The sequence below is a fragment of the Apus apus genome, chromosome 3, assembly GCF_020740795.1.
Source record: "Apus apus isolate bApuApu2 chromosome 3, bApuApu2.pri.cur, whole genome shotgun sequence".
In the NCBI taxonomy this organism is placed as follows: Eukaryota; Metazoa; Chordata; class Aves; order Apodiformes; family Apodidae; genus Apus; species Apus apus.
Genome location: NC_067284.1, coordinates 111,129,639 through 111,155,859, shown reverse-complemented (window position 1 = coordinate 111,155,859; position 26,221 = coordinate 111,129,639). Strand labels below are relative to the sequence as shown.

At 40.6% G+C, this 26,221-nt stretch overlaps 1 protein-coding gene across 4 annotated transcripts in view; it reads left to right on the top strand.

The window, feature by feature from the left end:
• The window catches only part of KLHL29 (kelch like family member 29), a 391,974-nt gene that overhangs the window by 233,715 nt on the left and 132,038 nt on the right, over window positions 1-26,221 (top strand). For 2 of the 4 annotated variants that reach the window (XM_051615175.1, XM_051615177.1), the window contains exons 4-6: window positions 11,955-12,068; window positions 18,262-18,403; window positions 19,163-19,705. In XM_051615175.1, the coding sequence (XP_051471135.1) occupies window positions 11,955-12,068; window positions 18,262-18,403; window positions 19,163-19,705 (799 nt within the window). The remainder of the gene's footprint in view (window positions 1-11,954; window positions 12,069-18,261; window positions 18,404-19,162; window positions 19,706-26,221) is intronic. The other 2 variants (XM_051615176.1, XM_051615178.1) reach the window with 2 other exon arrangements.

Genomic DNA, 26,221 nt, shown 5'->3' with positions numbered 1-26,221 from the left:
TGTTAAAATGCTCGTGCTAATGTAGTGTAAGCACAGGTGGTTTCACTGGCTTTTCCCACTGGTGGCCCATCCTTGGGGCAAAGCTGACTAGCCTCTGCTGAGTGTATGCTTGATGGCACCTCAGCTTGTGTAAGTAATGCTTCTAATGCTTTTGGCATCCACACGTGGTCCTGCAACAGGATGGGACATGGGCATGGTGTGTCACCAGCCTGGGCAAGGAAACAGCTGTACCTTTATCAGGCAATGGTGAGTGTCAAATCATGGGATGGAAGAGGGTTTGCAAAATGTTTGGGAAACCAAGTTGCAAAGAAGATGCCAGACTATTTCTTTTTCATATCTGGAAGCTCCCAGGTGTTGTTGGCATGGTTAGTGAGTTGAATCCACCCTGCAGGTTACAAATTAGATATACTCATTAAATCTATTCCATGTGTGAAAATGCTTCCACAGTTGAGGATGCTAAAATCCAACCCTAGTACAGGCAAGCAATTCATTAAGAGGTGCAAATCCTACCACAGTCATGCAGATGTATTTGGTGAAGGATACTGTGATGCAGGATATACCTCCTTTAGCTTGAAAATTCTCTGGGCCAGACCATCTACACTTGCATTGAGAAATTCCCCTGCAAAGCCAATTTTCTCAATGGAACCAAAACTGGTATCTGAATGACTTGTACTTGAAAGCAATTGCATCTTCTCTTTTAATTAGTACTGGTTGAATACTATTAGTTGAATAATGTATTTGATAAATAATGCTGTTGTCCATCAAATAAATTATTCAATTAATCTCTTTTTTTTTTTTCCATTACCTAAGCACTTCAAAGAAGGTTGCAAATATCCATTGTATAATCTATTAGAATGATGCATTGCTTTTCAAATATACTATACAACAAAGAATTTTATCTAGTGTTCAGCCCAGTTTTCCCTTAATTAAAATTTGCATGTATATAACAACAGTGCCTGCAGAATCACAAAGAATTTAGGTAGTAGCAGACACAAGGTGGAGAGAAGTGTTTATTATGGATGGTTTATGTTTTGTAACTCCTCTGGTATTGTGTTTCAAGAGTGTGTCAGAGAGACTTATTTCAAAGCCAAGAGCTTTGAAGAATCTAATTTTTCCCCTTTTTAAAAAAATAGAGTTACTTTTAGAGTGATCTCCAAATAAATAATATACATTTTAGCAGTGACCTGTGGCCACCCTTGAGGCAGGAGCAGTTTGCAGCCAGTTCATTGCACGAGTGTGGAGAATGAAGAAACAGAAGCTGAGGAGAAGAGCCAATTCCTCAGCAGATAGATTCACATGGCAGGCAGCATCTTCTTGTCTGCACTCACATGCAGAGGGCTCTCATTCCAGCAAACTGCTCAAAGAGCCCATCTCAGAAGGGCTGACTGCTCCTGTCAGGGTCCGAAATAGTGGGTGGCAGGGGACCCAGCTTCAGAATTGATATTTACAACAATCATTTGCACAGACAGTTCAAATGCCTGGGAAAAAAAATCCAAAATGTTGCTTGCAGAAAGCTCCAAATAAAAAAATGAAAAGCCAGTCTTGTTTTGAATTAGGAGGGGAGACTAGTCCTATACTTTTGCAATTGCATTTCTCTGTAGCTGCCAGTTAGTAGAATTAAAAAATAATTTAGAGGTTCAAAGGATCCCCATGAAGTATGAAATAACCCTGACACTGCTGTGTTTGGGGACCTTAGAGACGGTGAGGGAACCTGGATTGAGGCCAGTAAGGTCATGTGGTGTTCTCTCACCAAAATCAGATGTGTTTTGATGTCTAGTTGCTTAGTCAAGAGCATTTTTTAAAGGAAAAAAAAAGAAAAAAAGCCATTTATTCAGGAATCTAATGTCCTGGGTTTAATGACTGTACCCTTGGGAATGGCTTTACAACATCTCACCACCTCTTTTACTTAGAGTGTCTCAAAATTATGTAGGCTCTTGATCTAGTCAACTTGACTCTATCTTTTTATTAAAGTTGCACTTCCTAGGATGATGGATTTAATTTAATGCAAAGAAATTGTGTCTAGGTGACATGATCTGACTGTGTTATGCAGAGTCCTACATTATGACATTCCTCTCGAGCTAACTAAAAGCTTTGTCGCAACATACTAATATGAGAAGAGTTATTTGTTTCACTGGTAATAAAGGTTGAATATTTGCTGTTTAGAACAAGTAATAAGGTTGACTTTTACATAACCTTGGGGAGAAAATTATGGTATTTATTTGTTTTGAAGAGTTAAAAATTAAAAATGCATCTTGTGTATGTTCAGATGAGATGAGAGCGAAAGAGAGTATGTACAAATTCCATCAAATACAATTAGCATAATCAGAGGCTGGATGAGAGCCACAAATGATTGCATAAGAGAAAAAGAAGTAGTTCCTGGGATCTTGATACACAGCCTGAAACTGAGCAGGACACAAAGCAGTAGGAACTATTTTTACCCAAGGGCAATTTTTACTGTTACTGTCCTTGCAAGCAGCTCTTATTTTATTATTTTTATGGATTTTTTTTTCTGCCCTAAATCTGTGTACTGAATTATCCATAAGGATAAATGTCAGAGTGAATTAAGATTAAATTAGGAACTAGATACTCCAAAACAAAAAATCTCTCTCCTTCGTATGCACTTCCTTTTCTTTAGTTTAGTTAAGGTTTGGGGGGAGGGAAGGAGGGCTGGCTCTTTTTTGCTTTAGATAAACCAGACTGCAGCTACAGAGACTGTATTTTCTTTTGAATCTTTTTACATTATATTTTCTGCACAGATAATTTAACTTCCAGTATCCCATCTTCTTTGGTTTAGGTCATCATTCTCTTCATAGAGTTCCCAAATTTCTTTCTTTCTTCTGCTTTTAATATAAATGGATTATGTTCTTTGTCATTTTTTCCCCCTCCTTTTTCACTCTGGTTCTGCTGCAGTGCACACGGGGGCATAGTCAGAGAGTTTACAATGGCTCCTACCTTCTGGAGAGTGATGAGTAATTTAGACCACTTGTTATCCAGGCTGCCAGACTCCAGCTTCTAGCAGAGCTGAGGGAGAGAAGTAGGCATGACACCTAAATTAGGCATATTTAACTGCCGCCCCTGGATCTTGCCAAGTTGGTTATAATAACCCTATTGATGTTAGTAGGTAAAATCTCAACATTTAAATATCCCCCCCATGTTGTACAGTCTTGGCTTCTCTACAAGACAGTCTTTTTCCTGCCTGCTTCTTTCTTCCCAAACTGGTGCTCTTTTCTGTCACTTTGTGTCTCATCTTGTATTTTCTCATCTTTTGCTCATCTTCTTTCCACTCCCTCTGACACATGCAAATGCTCCAGAATAAATTAATGCACTCACACTTTATTAGTCTTTCTCTTTTCTGGTTCTTTTTTTTTTTTTTAAGCTGGACTTGTTTTATTTGGCATTCTTTTTACATTTTAACACGAAACGTGTAACCTTTAAACACTCAAAATGGTCCCTTTGGGAAGTGGGAGGAGTGCAGGGAATGTGGCTGAAAGCAACCAACTGTGACTTGTGTTTATCTTCCTTTGCCCACAAAACCGCATTTATAGGGTTGATTCTACCAGGTCTTGGCTCAGAGCAACTTCCAGCACTTGCTTAGTCTTCAAAAATAAAATAATAACGCAAATATTTCTAAAAAACAATGCTTTCTCTCACTTTATGCCTTCAGAGATCTCTCAAAAACCAATCAGGATTTCCGATGGGCAGAAATCAGTAGCTGAGCCCTACTGAGAAGTTTCTGAGAAGCAAAACTGCAGGCGCATACAGCTGGAAATCAGAGTTCCTTTCCAGTGGGAAAACTTCTGTTTCCTGAAAATGGAAAATATTTTGGGAGGTTTTTATAGTGTTTTAGTTACACCATTCTTTCCCTCTGGTGCTCTTACGTTTGGGCTAATGCTACTAATGCCCCCGGGCTTACAGCTCGAGGTGAGATGCTGTGCTGGGCGTGTGACAGCTTTTCCAGACATGGAAATGTCACAAGTTTAAAACCTCCCATTTTATGCTCTATACAGCTGTAAACAGCAGTTTTATTCCACTGAGAAAGGCAGATTTGTAGTTTGCCAGTGGAATTAGTTCTCCCAGATAGATCTGAAAGGGCTTGAACTCCCTGAAGCTATGTATTGAAAATCTGTAGACAGTCACATTTTATAGATGTTTTACTTTTATTAATGAAAAAAACCCACAAACAATAAAAACCAAATAAAAAACAACATCAAACAAACAAACAAAACAACCCTAAATGAGACCTACCTAGCTCAACCTTTGGTAAATAATTTAAATGTATAAATTTACTCATTAAAGAGAAGGAAATTAAAAGATGTCTCAAGATGACTGGTTCCAGAGGCAGATAAATAATTTTTTAAATAACAGCAACAACAGTATCTTACACTTTTCACCTCTAAGAATCATGAAGCTGTTTAGGTAGTAACTGCTCTGTACAATATATACAGGGAAAGCTGTGTCCACTGCTGGTGTGTCCTGTGTGGTGCAGTGATGCTGTGAAGCAACGTGGGACTGGATGAGAGGACTCCCATGTCTCCTCAAAGTGGCAGGGGACTATTAGGCAGGCAGGAGTGTAATTACTGGAGTTAAAATTGAGCCAAGACAGTGGGATTGACAATACATTCTTGGAAAATATGCTCTTTGATCATAAATATCTGTGAAGCAAGCTTGCCAACAGTATTGATTTTGGCAGTGGATTATCACTGACAGCCAGGATCTGCTGCCCTCCTGCTTTAAGTGATGCCATAATAGGTTTTTGGACAAACAGCCAGGGCAGTAGGTAGAGAGCAACTGTCCAGGATATATTCATCACATCGCAAGTTCCCTGCATGTGTTGGATTGACCACATGAGAAATATTGTAGTGGCATTTAGTGCCAGAGCAGCAAATCCTCCCATGTTTGGGATGTGCTGGACCTACACAGACCAGTTGCAGATGCCCTGTGTCACACCCAACCTGCCAGAGTAGGCAGCTCTGTGCAAGTTCCCATCCAGATGCTGAGGCAGATGTTGCTCAGCCCCACTTCCATCAGGTTTGACTGAAAAGAAGCATTGGCAAAGTCTGACCTTCAGGATAGCTTTTTTCCTTCCAAGTCTACACCTGGGAGACAGTTGCTGGCTTTAGCAAACCTAAGACCTGTGTTTCAATACCAAACACATTAGGTACTGATGCTTACAAGCTGATAGTACTTTTTTTCTAAAGTGAAGTTGAGTACACCTGGGAGGAGACTGTTTGTTAAAATAATGAGATAAAATTTCAGAAAGTGCAAAAGAATATCTGCACCTCATCCAAATTATCTTTGTCTTTGTGTGTGAAATGCATTGAGATTGTGCCATGATCCTCAACTGACAATTCTAAGTCCTACTGTAATACAAATAATAACCAGATATTTAGGGTAGATTAGAATTTACTTTTGGATCCATTAGCATTTCTTTTAAATCTGACAAACGGTTTAGAAAAATCTATATGAATACAAAGTGCCTGCTCATCATATTTTGTGACAGCTGGGTGAATACTTGACATCTTTGTGCTCTTAAAAGAACATATGCAAAGACTCAATTTAATTTGTAGGGTTGAGGGAATTTATTTGCCTAATTTTGAGCCCACTAGCACATGATGGATTTGAAAGTTCAATTCTAACAGGAATATAATTGGGTTCTCATTTCACTTAGGAGAGACTGTGATAGAAAGGGTGAGGAGAGAGAGAGCGACATGGGGAAAATAAAGTAAGAAAATGAAACTGAGAATACTCCTGAAAAAAATTGCAATGAGCCTGAAAAAAAAAAAAAATGTAGCAAGGCACAGCAGGAGAAAAAGCCCACACATACAAATAAGATACTCTTTAAGGGAACAGAATTTGTTATCACAATGCCAGATGTCTTTTGGCTAGGAAGAGTTGATGCTTTAAATATACTCACCGTGGTGGATGAAAACGAAGGTAAAATACTAAGTCTGTAAGTTGTGGGAAAGGGGAGAGGAATGTTTCTCTAAATAATTTTCAAGCTCAATGTATAAAACTGCTCATCAGATTTTCAGTCCTATAGAGATAGTCCTTCACTATCAATATCTGTGGTGCAAATGGTGAACTGCAAGGGTAGGATGCGTGGCCACGGCCATACAAACCAGATCCCCTGGGTGATCTCCAAGCTTGCTGACCATCAGAAGTTAGTGTGATGTCTCCAGTGGTTTCATTTGAGACAGAGACCAACCCACACCCCAGCTATTGCTTGTCAAAATACTTAGCTTGATCTGTTCCCTGCATGCATGAAAAGTCCTAGAGTAATCACAAGTGACTAAATCCTGCCAGGTGACGGGTAGCTTGTCGCAGGATGGACATGATGTCTGCTTACAGTTACTAGGAAATGTATACCTAGAAATTGTGGAGATGCTGTGTTAAGTGAAAGGGAAGGAGTCTTCCCATACAACTCCTGAATGCCTCTGTAAGAGACACGGACAAATGGGACAGTTGATTCGGATCTGACCTGTTTACATATGGTTTGGCCTTTGTTCTGGTTACAGACACACTCCCTTTTTTTTAGAAAGCTGGGAGAAGCCCTCTGCTTTAGCCCCACAGTGTGATGGGAGCTGGGTAGCTTTCCTCTGTCTTGTGTTCCTGAGGAACTGTGCCATGCAAATGGCACGTCCACCAATCTGGTGTCTCTCCTTGTCCCACCACAGTAGGTGGGGCCAGGATTCAAAGTGAAAAAAAAAAGGGCGGAATTGAGTTTGGTTTCATTTTCTAACATTAATGCTTTCCTATTTACTTCCAAATGAGCTGGCTTCTAATGTCCCCTGCCTCATCTTTGCCTAGCTTTGGACACAAAGTCCCTTTGCAGTTGCTTACTATTGGGTCCAGCTGAACCAGGGTGAGCACGATGTGTTTGAAGCCACATCTCTGTTCAGTACTCCAAGACCTTGTTCACTGCTCAAGATTTAGGTCAGTACACAGCAAATGGAAGTACTTTTCCTGTGATACTTGTATTTACTTTGATATTTAGGTAAGAACTACATTTCCAGCTGTATCACTGGCAACTTTCATTAACGCTTCTTGTTGAAAAGTAGCCTTTTCATCTTTGGGCTTTGCTAACACTGTAGAATTAAATGGGGTTTTCTGTCTTTTTGATTGTATCCTGATATTCTGTCACCTTTTAATCTCTGTGTCATGCACATAGACTGTAAACTCCTTCAGGTGCAGACTGCTGCACACGTGTGTAGGGGGACGTAGATTTTCTTTCCAGGATGCCTCTTGTAGCAGAGCCCAAGATCCTGTGGTACTTTGAAATAACAAATAATTATTATAATGATCATGATGATGATGATAATAATAGTATAGTAATAATTCTTCCACATGACTCTTGTCATACCTAGGAAAAATGATCTTGTTTAAAGTTCATTGAAAGCTCTAGGAAGAGCTGGAAATGGCAACCTACAGACACAGCAAATGGCCTGAAGTACTGATACATTTCTGACTTTATGCAGCAACTTCTGATTAATCTGATCACTGGTTAATTTAATCCTGTTTCATTTGATTTGATCCCCTGGAACCAAATAATTTGTATTGTGTTTTAGTCTGGTATTTCTGATCATTGTCTTTGTTAATTTGATCACAATTGATTGAATCAGTCATTGAAAATAAATCACATAATTAATCAAATGCAGCATTTGAAAAGCAGATGCTTAGCTAGTCTGTTAGCTTTTACTTCATGTTTTTCTTCCTCAGTACATGGAGTTCAGACTTCTTATGGGAAGAAGCAGAGATGAACATCTTAATAGCATTCACATTTCAGTAGTACAGGGAAAGAGATGTATGTATGTGAGAGGGCAAGGAGTCATGGATTAAAACTGGAAGAGGGGAGATTTAGCTGAGATGTTAGGAAGAAATTACTGACTAAGAGGGTGGTGAGACACTGGCACAGGTTGCCCAGGGAAGTTGTGGAAGCTCCATCCTTGGAAGTGTTCAAGACCAGGTTGGATGGGGCTTTGAGCAACCTGATCTAGTGGGAGGTGTCCCTGCCCATTCCAGGGAGGTTGGAACTAGATTATCTTTTAAGGTCCCTTCTAACCCAAACCATTCTATGATGGTGATGTTTGTGTATATATACATTTATTTGTTTATATAGAATAGAATAGAAATAGTTCAGTTGGAAGGGACCTACAACAATCATCTAGTCCAACTTTACGTCTCCACCCAGAGCACCCTAATCTCACAAACTCTGTGACCTTTTCTGAGGCAGGTGTCTTGCATTGCTGTTGCATGAAGGGTCTTGCTTAATGACTCAACTTTCTTAACAACCTAATGATTTTAAGGATATCACCAGATGATGCTTGTTTGAAATTGGCACAGAATCATCAAAAAATGTAAAAAACAAGGTGTGGCTCTGTGGTTTGGATAGTCTGGTGTACAGTCAGTGCTTGTCTGAAGCGCACAGTTACTCCAAAAACTGCTATGGGTGGGAATGGAGATTTTGGCTTTGCAGTAGAGATTATTTTGATCTCTACCAGTCATGTGGACAGTATCCCATTTGTAGGGGTTTTTTGAAAGTAGGTGTTTGATCCTGTTTTGACTCCTCTCTGGTCAATACTTGTGACCAAATTTTTTTGATGTGCGCTGTTAGATATCTATAGATTTGTGTTCCAGTTGAAGCTTTAGTACAACAACAACAAAAAAGGCTCTATTTGTCTTCTGGAGGCTATGGCTGCAGAAACTCCCTTTGCCTCTCCAGAAAGCTACAGCAAGCTCAGCAGCGGAAATGCTGCCTCTTAAGGGGTATTATCTGTAACGACCCCAGGCTGGTCTCCCTGGCAGTTCAACTTAGGAGGTTATGAGGGCACTGTCTGCCCTGCACCCATCCCAGCAGAAATAGTAGCTTCTGATGGACCATGACCTGCAGCAGCGGAGGAGGAGAATTAGGAAGATCAGATCACGACTTGCTGTTGTAGGTGAGGTATCCCTACCAAAGGTCATTTAATTTTAGCTTGTCCTTCCCTACATGGCTTACAGAACCAACCTGTGTTACTTAGGGGTCACAACAACCCCTCCCTCTTTACTCATTACCTTGGAGTTTTTGAGTGAGAGGTTATTTTTAGGGGTGGTTTAGTTTGTGTTAACTTCTCAGCAGGGTGTAGGAGGTTTTATGTTTTTAATAGCAGGAATTTTATTTAAAAGTTACATAACAGTGGATTTTCAAAAGTACAATGTCTTTGGCCAAATTCCCCACCCTTGCCGGGTTTCCTCTTAGTGAGTTCACTGGCCCAAACGGGACACCTAGAAGAATTTAATCTTAAAATAATTTAAAAAACGAAGAAACTTTTTAACAGTTTGTTGTTGAAGGAAGTGTAAGCAGAGCTTAATCTTAACAGTACCCATTTATCCTTAGGTGATGAAGGACTATTTAGCATCGCACGTTGCCACACACAGAGTAATATTGAAGTATAATCTGATTCACCCCCCAAAAATGAGAGTGAGTTGCCTGGAACAAATGAGTGGCAATGTAGCATGATTCTGGCAGGTCCTGCTAGTAATGCTAGCTACAGCTCTACCATTATCTGTTTTACTTTAAATTGTGTGGCTGTGGACAGCAAAGTATGTCTAATAGCCATTTGCTAGATTTATTGCTTGGTATACGATGTGTTTGCCATCAGTCTTTTAGAAGGATGATGTTGGAGGCAGCTGAAGCTCTCATGCTAGTCCACGAATCAGTTCTGCTGAAGGAAAGCAGGAGAACAGGACAGCTTGCCACTGGTAGCATGGAGACACAGGAACAACATGAGCAGGAATGTTTTGATGTAAAACCTCCAGACTGGAAAACCTGCAGAAAATGGTGACTGTGTTCCCAGAAAAAAACATATCTTAGCCCTCTGTTGTAAATCAAATTAAATGACGGACCAACTGCCCGATCCTGCAGTGAACTTCTTGTGTTATTAAAGCTGTGAATCTGAATGAAAGCAGGATTGCATCTTGAAACCTCATTCCCAAAAAGGATCTGCCAGGCACGTCTGGTCAGAACAGCTTGGTGAATGTTTAGCTTCTTTTAAGAACCAACTGGGAGATTGATGGGTTCGAGCTGTTTTTGCACAGACTTGTTTGAGTCTTAAAATGCCTTTTCAGCTGTCTGCATAGAAAGAAAAATATATTTTAATAAGAATAAGTGAGATACATGATTTTTGATTAAAAGGGAATGCAGTTTATTATCTTCATATTTTTTTTACTGTGGAATACATTTGTATTTCTCCTGCACAACCCAAATTTCTAACAAGACCAGAGCAATTACAGGAGTAGCCAGATTTTAGATATTATCTTGTGTGTAAGAAAAGGGATTGATTATGAAATTGTATTTCCTTTTGGAGAGATGCAGCACTCTAATCCTGGTTTTCACATCTTAATTTTAGTGACTGTATAACTTACCTTCAGAAGATGCTTTTAATTTAACCTTTCAATAGAATTTGAATAAAGTCTAATATATTTGGTATTCCTCCTCCACTCCTTTAAAAAATTATGTGAAATTTATTAGTCTTAATGTACATACCCCAGAACTAATTGTTTTATCTTGTAAATCAGTTTCTCCTCATCTTTTTTACAGCTTTTACTTTTAGATTTAAGGAATAAATAAATCCCTTATTGCAAAGTCTTTGTTGTTTTGCAGTAAAAAAAGCAGGGCAGTTTTATAAATGTAAAAGGATTTTTAGTTCTTTTTTTTAATTATTTACAAACGTTGAGTTAAAGGACAGTGCAGTTTAAATTATGCATTAAATTAGCATCTTAGTAGTGGAAGACTCTCAAAGAAAGTAGAAGATTTAAAATTGCTATCAGCCAAATTCAGCCACAATGTAATAGCTCAATTGATGTTGATGAACTTAAGGCAGTGATAAATCTGGACCTATAGGCTTTTTTTTTTTTTTTTTTTTTGCTGTGAAAGGTAAGCATGCTGTTTCTACAGTACTGACTGTCCTTTTGTTTGAGAGTTGACTGAGTACACTTTGATCCTTTTTTTAGAAAAAGAATTCTCTGTTCTCCCTTAAAGAAAGCTTCCTAAGATGTGGATCAGATTATGGAAACTAAAGTGAGCACACAAAAGTGCTTGTTAGAAAGTGAAATGTATGTGCAAACTAAATGTGCCCTTGATTACAGACTTATTAATCAAGCCAAATTAATAAATCAGTAATATCATGCAGCACTGCTCAACACTCACAGGCTTATCTTGGGTTTTGGTTATTTTATTTTATTTTATTTTTATGTGCCTGCTGTGTAGACAGAGAACATGCACTTTCCTGCCACGGAGTGTGTACTACAATTGCAACACTGAATTCACAGGCTTGAATATAAAATGTTGGCATCCAAACAACAAAGGGGAACTTTTCTCAAGTAACTTAATACTGGGTTTGGAGCCTAAAGTGTTACAGCTTTCTCTCAATAAGTATTACTCTCTTTAGGCCCTGATCCACAATGAAGTAGAGGGTCTTGTTTGAAAATCCATTGGAAATTTAGGGCAAAAATGCCATGCAGAGCGACTATTAAACTTAGCCATGGCCAGCATTTGCATTCAAGATGAACGTTTAGTTTTCAAGAGTCTGCCCCTTTAGGTCGTTCTTGACTAGCTTTGCCAGTACACAAGGGTTACATCCTTTGTACACCCTTGGGATTCTGGTCTGACAAGCACTTACTCCATTATTACCCATATTTCCTTTTGCCCTCTGACAAAAAGCTCTTATGATGAATTGGATTTCTCTGCCTCTACTGTGGGTTGCCTGCAGGATCTCTGAGAGCCCCCCTGGGTTGGGTAGTGCATGTTCTCTGCAGTACGTGCTGCCGCGTTGTTCCTGACGTTGAGCGTTTTCCTCTGTTGTGAGATGGTTTTGCATTTGTAGCTTTGTTCTGATTTGGGATTGATCTGCATGCCGACCGTGTTAGCAGAGGAGGTTCTGCTCAGGCTAAAGTGGGGCTTCTGTGCTCGAACCCAGTGTCGTGCGCTGATGTCCCTGGTGTCCTGGAGCAGCAAGTGTCGCAGCCGGGACTTCGGTTCGATACCTCAGCTCCGTTCCCTGATGTTCTCGCTGAGAAACGAAGGCAGCTGGGTGAGTACCTGAGCCTCTGCTGGTGAAATTTTCCAAGATGGAATACAAAGTGTCATTTATGAAGTGCTCTTATCATTCCATAGTCCTGCATTCATTTCCATCTAATTCTGAGCACCTAACTGGAGCACTGGAGTGAGAGTGGTGGTTGTCCTGGGCAGTGCAGCCACCAGAAAGAAACAGGTATCACCTGTGATCAATTCACAACCTTCTATCCCATCTTTCTTCCCCCTTTTTCCATCACCTCATTCCTCTTAATTCCCCAGACCTGCAGCCAGTGTGAGTAGGGAACCTTAGAAAGGGTTAATGAAACAGGAGCATTTGGATCAATTCCTGGAATGCATTGTCAGAGACTGGGATTTGGGCTGACTGCCTTATTTGGGAAGGTAACAGGTGAACAAATATGAATGAGGTGGCAAAGAGGCTCAGTCCAGGAAAGGTGGGTTGATGTTGATGGGCTGAAGAAGCTAGCCATGTTTATTGATCTGCCTTCTTAGCAGCTCACAGACTGGAATAGGGCTGGGTAGAGAATGTTGTGCTGTACCTGTCTGAGGTGTGGTTCCCTCTGGTTTCTGCAAGCCCATGTCATTCATGCAAAGGGGGGAGTGTCTTTAAATCCCTGGAAAAATGGGAATGAATGCAGACTGTACCCTGCTGCTAAGCCCTATGTCTCACCTGGAGACCATACCTCAGTTTTCCAGAGCTCACACTAGCTTGTCATGAATGGTGTTTAAAATGCCAGTACTGAATTATTCTCTCCACTTGAGAGGGAAAGAAGACTTCTTTTGTCTTTTATGCAGGGTAGCAACATTTTTCCTATGAGTTAACTGTATTATTCTCTTTCTTGCTGCTTCCACATTAGCTCTGAAAAGAGAAAAACAACGCTGTGTCATCGCAGAATTGCCTGGTGATGGGAACTGTAAGGTAGATGAGTTCTTCTCTCCACCCATGAGCAAGTTCTTGAATGAGGTTTTACTGCAGTGCAGCTCATTCTGTTCCTCCTGCACACTGGCCTGTCCATATCTCTTAGGTTTTTAATACATTACGGTACATCCATCTCTTAAAACAACACTTTAATTTCTGTAGCCCAGCCCAACAGTGCTAGGGAGGTATTGCTGTCACCACTGCATCTTTAAAAGATTAGCATCCATACTTAAGAGCTTCTTTGGCCATGGACTGACTCAAGAGATATGTTTGGGATTTCCTCCAACATGGCATAGAAATTTACCCCCGATGAAGATCTGTCTCTTTGTGATTCAGATTTTACATGCATGCCTCATGCACACAAATAATACCTGTTTCATGCAATATCTAGCAGTGTGAACTGCAAATTAGACCATAAACTCAGGGGCAGAGGCCCCTGAGCCTTTAAGAACACCAGACACATTCAGGCTTAAAACCCAACCAGGGCCACCAGTCATTACTTGTTAGAGCGAGGCATAGCCAACAGCTTTAAAAGGAATTCCCTCATTAAATTGAAGTTGCTTTTACCCATGACAGGCCATAAAATCTGACTCTGTGGGAGGGAATGTTTGCCTCTATGCATGCGTATGTCTCAGCCTTTTTATTTTCAATGGGGAGAAAAAATAGAGTGGGTTAAATATTGGATACATTAGCTTAGTATTAAGCTGCCATTCCCAATCTCTTTTGGATAATTGGAACACAGAATCGCTGCTCCTCATCCATCACTTTAAGTGAAGGCCTTAGTAAAATAATTTTGGTCGCTGGAAACCACAAATAGGATCCCTCTATCCAGATTAGTTCTTTTTTGCTCATGAAACTGTTTGAATAGGTCTTAGCACTCTGAGCTGTAGCAGGATGTATGTCAGCACTTTTACAAGCTTTTAGGGAAACTGCTCAAATTTGTTTATAAGGACCTCCCAGGAAGTATTTGGTGTTGAGCCTGAAGAAAAATGTACTGGAATTTTTGTGGTTTGATTTTGGTTGTTGTTTGTTGTTTAATTCCACTAACATACTCTGGAATGCTGGTAGTAGTGCAGTAGGTTTTGCTCCTGTTGATGTAAAAAAGGTTTTACTAAAAGTTTAGGTCTTATTTCATAAAAAAATTGTGAAACTTGGGACTTAAGAGTCAAATTTAGTTGTAGCTATGCCTCCTGAACACCTGATAGTAACCATGTTAATTCCCAGTCTTTAGCACCAGCTGATTCCTGTGAACTCAGGAAATTTCTTGTGGATATTCTGAAAAGCCCTGTGAATCTGAAGGGTTTTAGTGTTTTGATTTAATAAGGTCCTGGGGATCAGCTGTACACCAATTACTGTTGCCTATGGCTGTAGTTTATGACTGTTTGAGCTACAAAAAAATCAACCTGGCAATTCATCTGTGTTAGTCTCACGTAATTCTGAAATGGTTCCATCTTGCTCTGTTTTGCCCATACATCTGTATTGCAGTTCATTTCCTTAAAACTGGGAGATTGCTCACTGCTGGAGTTCAAAGAGGCAGGCATGAGGTGAAATGCAAACTTCAGTTGAAATGTTCTTTGTTCTTCATGATTATTTCAAGCAAAAGGGGAAAAAAACCCCTCAGATTTGGGGTACTCCATCCATGATGAAGGGCGCAGATTGAAGATGTTAAGGGTGCTACAAAGATTATGATGGTTGCTTTAGTAATCTGTGTAGTCTGCCATGAATTTAAGGCAATTAAATATCCAGTGCTGCTGTTGACTAGCCAGGCTTCAACAGACCTTTTAGAAACCTTCTTGTCTTTTCATGTAAGTAGACATTTGGCTGTGTTTTAAAATCTGTACCCCCTAGATTTTGTAATGCATTTCCTTTTTTCATGTGTTTCGTGTTTAATTCAAACAAGCATCTGACATGAAAGCTAAAGATAAAAGTATAACATAGTACAATTAGTTTCTGTGAAGTCTGCGGATCACTAATGGAACACATCTCTTCCCCCTGCACAACTAGCATAATACAGACCATTTTTTGGTCATTTGTGTTGTACATTAAAAGCATCAAATAGAGTGCTGTCATGTGCCTGGGCGCATGGACAGAAAGTTCCTTTGTTTGATAATGTTGGAAATAATTTTGCATTCCAGATACGCAAATCAGTAATTGCTACAATTGGATCAGAGACATGTAACAGTTGTAATGTAACCCTTCATCTAGTAATAAAAATAATGCAGAAATTAGATCAGAGACCAGACATATATATATATTTAAAAGTTTAGTAAGCTGTTTTTCTGTTTACACCACCATCATTGTCTAAACTGTATTTCATGAATGTGTGTTGTGATTTCATACTGACTAATCTCCAGCTCTTTCTGATCAAAGAAATACAAGCTCAGGAGTACAATTTAAAGCAATGTACTGGACTTGCTCATTTAAATCCACAGAGCCTCTCTCTAAGAAGCAGAGTTTGTCAGCATATTTAGCGGGGGGGGTGGGGGAATTGATAAAAAAAGCATTTTGTGGAAGTGGAGGAAAAGTATTTATTGACAGCAGACCTGTGAACCTCTTTCCTCTTTATTAAAGCTCAAAGTACAGACTTAGGATCTAGATTTGGGTGCAAACTCCACCAGTTACATATGTGCCTGACCTGGTGCTCTAGTTCTTTGGAAAGCAAGCTTTGAGTTTCAAAAAAGGCAGGTGTGTCTTTTTTGTGAGATTTAGAAGACCTGTGTCACATTCTCCCTTTTTTACTCACTCTGTACAGAACATATGGGTTCTTTTCAAACTATAGCATGTGTGTAGTTCTGTATTATTTAAGGTACAGGAATATTTTTTCTTATTTTAGATTCACACTGTTTTAAAGCAGCTTGGGTATGTAACAAAGTTACAGAAGATGCTGCACGTGTTGAACATGCCACAGAGTAACCAGAAGTACGTATTTCAAACCCACTTCTAAGACCCAGTCCATACAACAAATGAAACACATACATGTCACATGTGGAGCATATGGGGTATGATTTGAGTCCTGAATCCTCCTGTCCATCTTTGATGACTCAAAAAATGCCCAGTTTTCTATATTTCATTTAGTATTTTTTAAAGCTTTTCTTCAGGATATAGAGTGTTTCTGAAGGAAGTATCTTAGCTGATTTATAAGCAGAGAGTGCTGGTAGTGCTCTTTTTTTCCTTCTTACTTTTCCTACTGCAGAGTACTTTGACCACCGTTAAACAGTTTAGCTAGATCCAAAAGGATACTGCTAACATAAACTAGTAAACCACCAACAGCATTGTATCCCATGTCAAAGGCCTTGTACAATGTAAAAGCTAAAGGTATTCAGATGAAATCTCTTCTCAGGACAATTTATAAATAGAAAGCTTTTCAAAAATGAGATTTCTTTCTTCCTCTCCTGCCCTTTCTATGCCATGAATACAACAGAAGGAATCTTAAAGCTCTTGCTTGTCTGCTTGTCCTCTCTTTTTGCCTTTCTTGACTCATTTTTATTTCAACTGCAGAAGTTGAAGAAGTAGTTCAAATGGAGGGGGCAGAGGGAAATGTGAATCTAAAACCTGGATATTGTTGTCCTTCATAGCAGTGGAAAAAAAATAAATGTGGAGAAGTTAAATTATAAAAACAGCCAAAACCAAAACAACAACAACAAAACCCCCAGAAACATGGAAAAGAATAAATTGATGCATTGGGGAGGGAGGAGAAATGGACATAAGCTGGCAATTAAAACTTCAACAAGCTGAAAATTCTAACTGCAAGATTCCAATGAAAAAAAAGACATTAAAAATGCCATTTTCCTGTGAACATCTGCATTTAATTAAGTAGAGCATTTCTAGTGGGGAAAATATTCCCATTATGGCTTCTGGGAGCAAGGAGAGCAGCAGAGCAAAAACACCATCTTCCATCAAGGTCTGCACTCAGGGAGTCGTTGCTCCCAGAGCTCAAGGAGGATAATGCTCAGGTAGAAAAGAAGTGGGTGAGAGGAGATGATGGAGGCACTTGGATGAAGGAAAGGAGCATTGGAGCAGGGCAGAAGAGCTAGCGGGGGTGTTAGTGGGGGAGAAAGGTGAGCAAGAGGAAGCAGGCACCTCCAACGGATTTTAAAGACAGGAATGACTGATGGGCTCGGGAAAGGTGTGCATGTATTTGCAGAGGGCATCAATGGGTCTGCTGATGACTTCTTTTCAGGGGGTATTGAGGTACCGGTGGTGAAGGGGAAAAAAGCTGGTGGTGTTGACAGAGATTTCATTGGTACTGCGTGACCCAGGGCATTTATGGAGCTGCTATACCCCTGGCTCAGAGCTAAATTACTTCCCAGATGTAAGACAAACAAGCAGTCGCTCAGACTGATCTCCTGTTCTTTATAGCTTCAGTCCTTCAGTGCTCATTCAGCAATAGGCAGCTGGTTCCATTTCCTTGGTTTAGAGGTTCTGACACTAGTAAAAACAAAACAAAAAAACTTTTAATCTTCCAGCAACGAAATACACTGCAGAGTTAAATAAACGAGACCTGTTGGAGCACCCTTGTTTTCAACAAGCCTTCTCTCAGCAAAGAGGTGGTTGTTTGGGAAGATTCTCTGAAACTGGGGGGGGAGGCTGCATTAGCATTTAAATCCACGTGATGGTTTCTTTATCAAGAGATCTCTTTCAGATCATACCCCTTTGATGATTATTCAGCCCCAATTCTTCCCCTACTTTACAGTTATTATAACATCTCTGAAGAGCTGCCAACATACCTACTTTAGCAGCCAATGACTGTAATGCTGCTTCTTTTTTATTGGCATTCAGTTTTAAAGAGCTGACAGACAGTAAATACTAAGGCTTCTCTGTACTGTTCTGCAGTAATTTGTCCTAGGGTTGTAAATCTCTTGTTCTGCTGTCTGCTAAACAAAACTCACTATTTTGGGAAGACACTGAGCAAACAGAGTATTGTCCCATTTTATGTAAGCTTTGACGGAATGGCTATTACAGTATCTGTTGGGTTTTTTTTTATTTTCAAGGCAAAAGAAGCAACTTATTTCTGAAAATGCTGGTTTGTCATGGATTTTTTAATAGAAAGATGGGTCTGTTAAATTTCCAGAATTATTTTTTTTTCAAATATGTTGTATTTTCCATACAGATATGTCTTGCAAGCCTGGAGGAGGATGATATTTAAAGATTATAGAATATCTTCTTGAACTGTAACAAACAAACAAGCAAGCAAGTGACTAGCTATGAGGAACAGTAATAATTCCCAATAGTCTAAACATTTTTATTATGTATTTTTCTCTCTCTCTGGTAGACACCTTGCATTTCCAAGACTGAAAATCAGCCTCAAGGACTTGCCACAAGCGTCAGGTGGGGACAGACACCCATCAATCAGTCCACACCCTGGGACACGGATGAGCCTCCATCTAAACAGATGAGGGAGAATGAAAACCCAGGTATGTTTCTAATCTTATTTGTAATTCTACAAGAGAAAATAATTCAAAACGAATTCAATACACCATCTCCATTTACCTCCATAAATTAGACTTCATTGTGAGCCTTTTCTTTATTCTTTAGCAGGATTTTTCTTTCATTGTAGAGACCCCTCAAGTTTCTTCTGTGCTGGGGCTAATATAAATGTATTAAGATGCCTGCAAGTTCATTAGAGTGCGGGTTGGTTTTTTTTTTCCTCCTCTGCCTTCACTAGAGTAAGAGGCACTTTCTAATACTTTAAGACCTCTTTTATGTCCAGAACTACCTGAAATGATTTCCAGCTTCCAGACACATATCACACATTGTGCTGCTATGCCAGACGCCTAATTACAATCTCTTTGTAGTGGCTGGAGCACCATTATTATACACCCAGAGTGTTTGTCGGGGAGCCATGAAAGAACGGTGGGGAAAGAGGTTAATTTTCTTGGAAGCGTGTGCTTAAGCTGCCTAAAGCACAAAACGTATAAAACCACAAACAAGCCGCGTGTCACCTGATGAGTATTTTAACAATTGCACTCACATCACGGTAGCAATTTTATGCACTTACCAGTCGGGAACGGCTGCAGACCCCGAACCACTTTAGAAGCCGTGAAGGAGGAGAGCGCGTTGGGGGCGACTCGGTAGCAGAGACGCGGGAACGGGAAGGCCTGGGGTGTTTGTTTTCCTTCCGGTCCGCGCTGTGCCCGGCCCGCCGCCATTGCTGGCCTTCCTTCCCGCCGCAGGTGCAGCGCCCTGGGTCACCACGGTGGCAGCCGGCAGCCAGCCCGCCCTGATCACACACTCCTACGGGATGACGCAGCCGCCCACCTTCAGCCCGGCCGCCAGCGTCCAGGCCCCCGTCATCGGCGTCACGCCCTCCCTCCCTCCGCACGTCACCCCCCAGCTCCCGCTGATGCCGGCCCACTACCAGCTCCAGCCGCAGCCCTCCCAGCCCCTCAGCAACATGGTGGTCAACCTCCAGAGCCAGCCTTTGTACACCAACAGCCAACCCCTCAGCATGTCCTCCGTGAGCGGCGTGGGCCCGGTGGCCCACCCGGGCCCCGGGCCGGTGGGCAACGGCCACCTCGCCTGCCCCATGTTGCCGCCGCCGCCGCCGGCCCTGCCCTCAGCCGCCCTGCCCAGCAGCGCGCCCACCGCCAACGGGCAGGCGGCCGCCCCGCTGCCCCCCAGCCTGGCGGGGGGCCCGGACAACGCCAACGGGGTGCAGATGCTGCGGACGATCGGCGTGGGGAAGTACGAGTTCACAGACCCCTGGCACCCCAAAGGTAAGACGGTTGGCCCCGCGGGGTCTGCAGGCGGGGGTGGGTGGCGGGGCCCGTGGGGCTCCCTGCCGCTCTCCCCGGGCCCACCAGCCAGCTCCGGCGTCTGTCTCCGTGCTTTTCTGTAGCGCACAGCTGGTACGAGTGAATGACGACCAAAAGCAGCGTCTGAGAAAGAGGGAGAGTGAGCTGTGGGTGTGTTTGGTAGTGAGAAAACGGCTTTCAGGCCTGTGAGAGAAGCTGGTGCTCCCGCTGGTAAAGCAGCCATCATCCTGTGCCTCTCCCTTGGAAACGCACACCCCTGTTTCCATTCAGCTCTTTTCCTTCTGGCTTCATTGGGCATTAGTCACAGCACTATGACCTTCCTCTTCGACTGTTGTCTTCTCCCCTCTGTAGTAGGAGCCCAAGCCAAAGGCAAGTAACCTTCTGACTGAAGCTGAACAACCCAACATGATCACTTTTAAAAAGAAAACTCTTCATTACCAGCTTCATTGGGATCAAATGCTGCAAAACACCCTGAATAGTCATGAGCTTTCCTGAGAGGCTGACCTTTCCTGATAAGTAGTTTGTAAATGAGCCACACTGTTGGGTCATGTTGGAGTGTTATTTTCAAGTATCTTGCCCTGCACACTTAAAAAATACCTACACTGTGTACTTAGTTTCTAATTTCACTTACAGAGCTTCCCCTGCCTCCCTTAAAAATCATGACTGTGCCACATGTAAAGCAAAATGGAGCTTACAAAAATATAAATGCAGACCTATCAGCAAAATCAATTAAATTGATTTTTTAAAAAACACCCCAAAGGCTTCATTAAGTCTGTGATATTTTATGTATACATTTGTATTCAGACACAATCCATGTGTAAATTATTTACTTGCCACAAGCTATTAAGTTCTGTTGTGCAGCTCTGTACTAAAGACCAGGAATCTCTATTAAAAATGATGAGTCCAATAACTCTTCCTGCTCATTACGTAAATTGTACTTTGGTATGTGCAAATCCTTACCAAATGTGTCTTGAGGAGTTCAGGCACAACCTGAGCAGTACTTTTCTAAAGCTAAATATTTGGACTTCTTTGAATTTTTTAAGTCCATCCCCAAATATGAGAATGCTTGCTGGATGGTGAACTTTTGACTTTTTTCTTAAGATCTTGATGGGTTTTAAGGGATACTGGCCCCATCAGGTAACCAAAAATTGACCAACAATTGTTTCTAAGAGTTTTTTTAAATTCTTTCCCTTAAAAAAAAATAATTAAAAATAATAATAATTTTAAAAAGGTAAGGTTTTTAAGTTACAAACCTTTAACTGTGGTGGGGCTTTGAGCAACTTGGTCTAGTGGAAGATGTGCCTTCCCATGGCAGTGGGGTTGGAGCTAGATGGTCTTTAAGGTTCCTTCCAATACAAACCATTCTATGATTCTGTGATTTTGTAGAAGGAAAAAGGGGAGAGATTCATACTCTTGAGGTGTAGTGGTTCTGCTGGATGTCTTTTCTTCTCTATGGAAGCTATTTGTCTTCTAAAAGGCATCACCTCCACTTTTCATAGCCACCTATCCCAATTTACTACACTGGGTACTCGGATACATGATCAAATTAACACAATTTAAAGGATTACTTGGTGTCATTGGAGACATACAAATACACAATACAAGGAAAAACACATAAGCTTAAACCACTTTCACTGTGGTAATTTGATCACATATCTGAGCCCTAGTGACACTAACCTAGTGAGACAAATGAGCACATCAGTGACTGCACTCTTGAGGTTAGGAATACTCTTAAATGCCTTGCGTACTTAGGGCCAGCAGCATCAGCTGTTATTCACTCTTCCTCCATCAATTAACCTTCAGCATATCTCTGCCTAGAAGATGAAACTTCAAATTGGAGCCTAAGTAAAAAGATCATAAAATACTTAATCAGTCTTTTAATATTTGATTTGCAAAGTATTAATCAGCGTTCTTGCTTAAACTGCTGTAAACCCCAGTCTAGTCTAATGGTCCAAGCAGCACTGAGTGCAGTCAGCTGAGGAGGTGTTCATTAAGGTGAGGAGGAGAGTTCCTCACTGGAGGATGCCAGGCACATAAGACCTATGTCTGGTCTGGTATTTGGAAACCTATGGCTCGTAAGGAGTATATCAGAACAAGCAGTATTTTTAATCCATGACAACTGCTGACACATTAGCCACACTGGACCTCATAAACTGCAAGCTAGACAACTTTTTTCCCAGGGATTAGCTAGCTTCTCCATGACCACCAGCTATTGAGTTATTCCCGTTCCTGTTGTGGTTAAAAGCAAACATAAGATAATGAAGTATGCATATACAAATGTCTCATAACCAGTACCTACTTCATAGAGAAAAAGGAATCTCTTCCTCTTTTTCCAATCCTAAAAGCCCTTACATGTAAAGCTGTAATTCTTGTCAATACCTGAACCCAAAGAACATATGTGTTTGGTTTGGTTGTATTGAATGGAAAAAAAGAATCAGGAAAGAGAAGACAGCTGGGTGTCTAATTAGACCTTAAAACCTCACTGGGATAAGACTCCTAATATAAATTGTGCAGATTTCAGTATGGCTCCATTTTTAAATTATTTTTTGTTTTAGTTTCTGCCTTCAGGGATTTCAGTCTCTAAAGCCTTACTGATTTCAAAGTGTCAAATGATAGGCACCTTTCTCTCTGAGTAGGAATGGAAACTATGAGAGAGTATTAAGCTGTTCAAATATACAAGGTCAAACTAGTTCTCTACAAGTTTCATTTAAATATTCTCTCTCTTTCTTGGGGAACCTTGGCCAGTATTATAATAAGATCCACTGCTGATGGCCTTAAGATCTATCTCATTATCCTGAGATAGCCTGTAGTATTATTTCACTTGACAATACGGTCTTGTACAGATTTGAATAATTACCCAACTATCCCTTAAGTGAAAGAGCAGCTCTTGCTGGTTTATTATATTTTTAGACTTTATTAGGGAGCTGATTTAAAACGCCATGTTTTGTTTGCCATAGTTATCTTTCATTTGGCTGTGTACATGTTTGGGTCATATTATACTGTATTCATGCAGAACTAAATTTCTGACTTGGCTGTTTCTAAACAAAAGCAAAAAAATCAGTTGGCAAAAGTCAGAGGCAGTGCTAGTGTGCCCTCTCATTTGCAATAGGTCAAGAGATCTCACTTACATGACTGAGAGGTTTGAGTCATTTCCATAGCTGTGCAAAAAATACATTTTGATAACAAGAATCGTGATATAGAACAGATATGTCATTCTCCTTACAGTATCACAGCTAATTCCTACCTAATTCCATTGAAACTACTTGTAAGAAAATAATTTTTGCACGGATTAGAGAATGTTTTTGGTCTGGATGGGTTATATTCGGTGAAGGGATTTTTTATTGCTTCTGTAATATACTAAACACGAATGTTAAGTTTAGCTACATGATCCATTTACTTAGAGAACTTATAAAGCAGTCATATTATGAGAGACATAAATGATGTTTCAAAGTAATTACTGCTTTTAGCAATGTGTGAAGAACTGTACAGCTGCCTTATGAAATGGAGAGGATCTTTCAAATCATCCACAGTCAACAGCAGTTTTGAGAGGTGTCTGGTTTGGCCTGTAATTGCCCTTTGGATAGTATTTATGCCAAATACGCCTAGCTGACTTCAAAAGCCATGTCGTGTAACCTAGTATTTTAGAACAGAATCTTGTTTTCTATCCATGTCCTAAGTCTTGCTCTGCAATCTGAAGTTTAAGTGCCAGGGGAATTAATGGAGCAGAATTTCCATAACTATGAAGATTGACATAGTCATATGAAACATATTCAGTGAAGATCCACTGAAGTTCTCATGGCGCAATTTTTATGTGGCTTCTTCAGAAAATACAGAGCTGCAAATAATACTCAAACATAATTTCAGTATCTTCAGGCTACATGATGTGCCAGCACAAGTTGTCACTCACACAGCATGCCTGCAGAGAAGAGAGAGATGGAAATCACCCCTTCGGTTTCTGACACAAGGTCCTGGTGTCCCATGCCATGGCACAGTGACAGAGACCAACGTCTGTGTGCCTGCCAGTCCAGTTGAGCCCAAGTAGAGAGAAATTAGTCTGATGAAGGGCTAGAACAGGTTGGTTTCCTTGCAGAAATAACTGAGTAACTGAATCCTTGACTTTTTCATAGAGAAGTATGTTTCCTTACATCCAAGACTTGTATTCAATCCGAAACAGGGCCCGGGGTGGATAACCCTGCCATATGTAGGACGTAAATCTTCAGGCTTGGACTCTGTGAGATCTGTTACACATTTGAAAAGACACTTTCTTCATAAACTTGACATACTTTGATGCATAGTCACTAACACAAAAGTGAGGAAAATACCATTCTTCCTAGCAGCACTTTCTCCTGGAGTTTCAAATTAGCCATGGGTGTCATGGGTTTTAATCTGTGGATGTTCATAGATAGAGTTGATATTTGTCTGCATAGTATTTTTGTTCTATAATTCTTTGGTTTGCAGTCCTTAACTAGTGGAAAAAGAAATCAGAAATTGGGATACTAATTAGTGTTCAGAATGTAATGACTGTAGAAACATATCAATATCAAATATAAAATCTGAATGTTAATCCTTGTAGCACTAATTTCTTAACACTTCATTTTCAAGCATCACCAAATACCACGAACTAAACAATAACAAAGCTACAAACAAGTACTGTTGCATCATCACTTATTGATTGCACCTTTCACACTTGACTTTATTGCATTGGAATTCTCATTAGACCTGAGACAATATTTACTTTCCTTAATCATGAATAGTAACAAGACAGACTACAACATTTTGTCAATAACCATCAACTTTTTCTTCACAAAAGTCTGAATTTCCAAAGGGATTTCAGCTTGACCTGTAGTTGTGAGTGTGCCTATTTCTAGACATGAATGCTGGGGCATGGAGGGTTTTTAAATCTGAAGTACACCCTACCATTTGGAATTCTAATAACATTAATTAAAGGATATTGTGTCATGAAGATTCTGGAAAGCCTGTTCTCAGTTCTCTATCTTGCACAAGAATACATGGCCTGTGTAAGCTTAGGAAAATCTCTCTTATTTTGTATCCATAGATACAGATAGGTAGACAGATAAGATTACAAAAATTATATATATAAAATAATTCATAAAATTTAAGTATGTGTGTGTACCTGTATATACAAATAAATATAAGAATATATATGCTTATAGTGTTGGGAAGGAAATCTACAATAGAAATAACAGGGCATTCTGCTATTTCTTGTAGGAGAATGAGGTGAGCATGGAAGTATGTTAGCATTGTACATGATTCTTGCTGTGTTTTCTGTAATATAATCTTGATTTTCTGCGGCAGTCTAAAAGGTACCAAGGTACAGATGATTAGTGATGATTAGTAGGTGATCCTTTGTAAGCTCAACTTTGTAATGATGCGTAAGAGTTTGCAGAATTACAGAATGGTTGAGGCTGGAAGGGACCTGTGGAAGTTGTCAGGCCCAGCTCCCTGCTCAAGCGGGACCTGCTAGAGCTGTATGCCCGGGACCGTGTCCAGATGACTTCTGAATATATCCAAGGGTGGAGACTCTGCAACCTCTCTGGGCAAGTGCTTAGTCACCTTCACAGTAACAACATGTTTCCCAATGTTCAGAGAGAATCTGCTGTGTTTCAGTTTGTGTCCATTGCCTCTGGTCCTGTCACTAGGAGCTATCCTCTCTGCTTGAGCCCTTCAAGTGTTTATATACATTGATGAGATCCCACTGAGCCTTCTCTTCTGCAAGCTGAACAGTGCCAGCTCTATCAGCCTTTCCTCACAGGAGTGAAGCTCCAGTCCATCATCTTTGTGGTCCTTTACTGGACTTCCCAGTATGTCCATGTCTCTCTTGTACTGAGGAGCCCAGAACTAGGCACAGCATTCCAAGTGTGGCCTCACCAGTGCTGAGAACAGAGGAAGGATCACCTCCCTCACTCTGTTGGGAATACTTGACTTAATGCAGCCCAGGATACCATTCTTTGCTGCAAGGGCACACTGCTGCAAGCTCATGTTCCAGCATGTTGACACACAGTAATGACCTTAAAGCAAACTGCTTGAACAGGTTCTCTAAAATCAAATCCTTTTCAAGATTAATTACAGTCTTCTGTCATTAGGATAATCTTAACAGAATTGCAAAGTTGATAAGGGTATCTAAGCCATCACTTGGGCAAGACTGAAATGCATTTCACCTTTTTGTGTTCCAGATGGAGTATTTTCAGTAATTCCTGCTCTGCCTTTTAATGCCACTATCAGTCTGGTCATGACAGACAGTGATTTAGTGCACTGAAGAGTCAAAGAGGACTTGTAATAGTCCTAGAACATTGCCTTCCTAAATGTACAGCATAAAGAGGGTCATTGAATTATCTTTTGATTGACAGGTCTCAATATGTGAGTGACTTGAGATTTCCAGGTTTCAACTGGAGCGGGAGCCTCTCACCACTACCAATATTTTATGAGGGTTATTGGAAAAAAACTATGGGGTTGCTG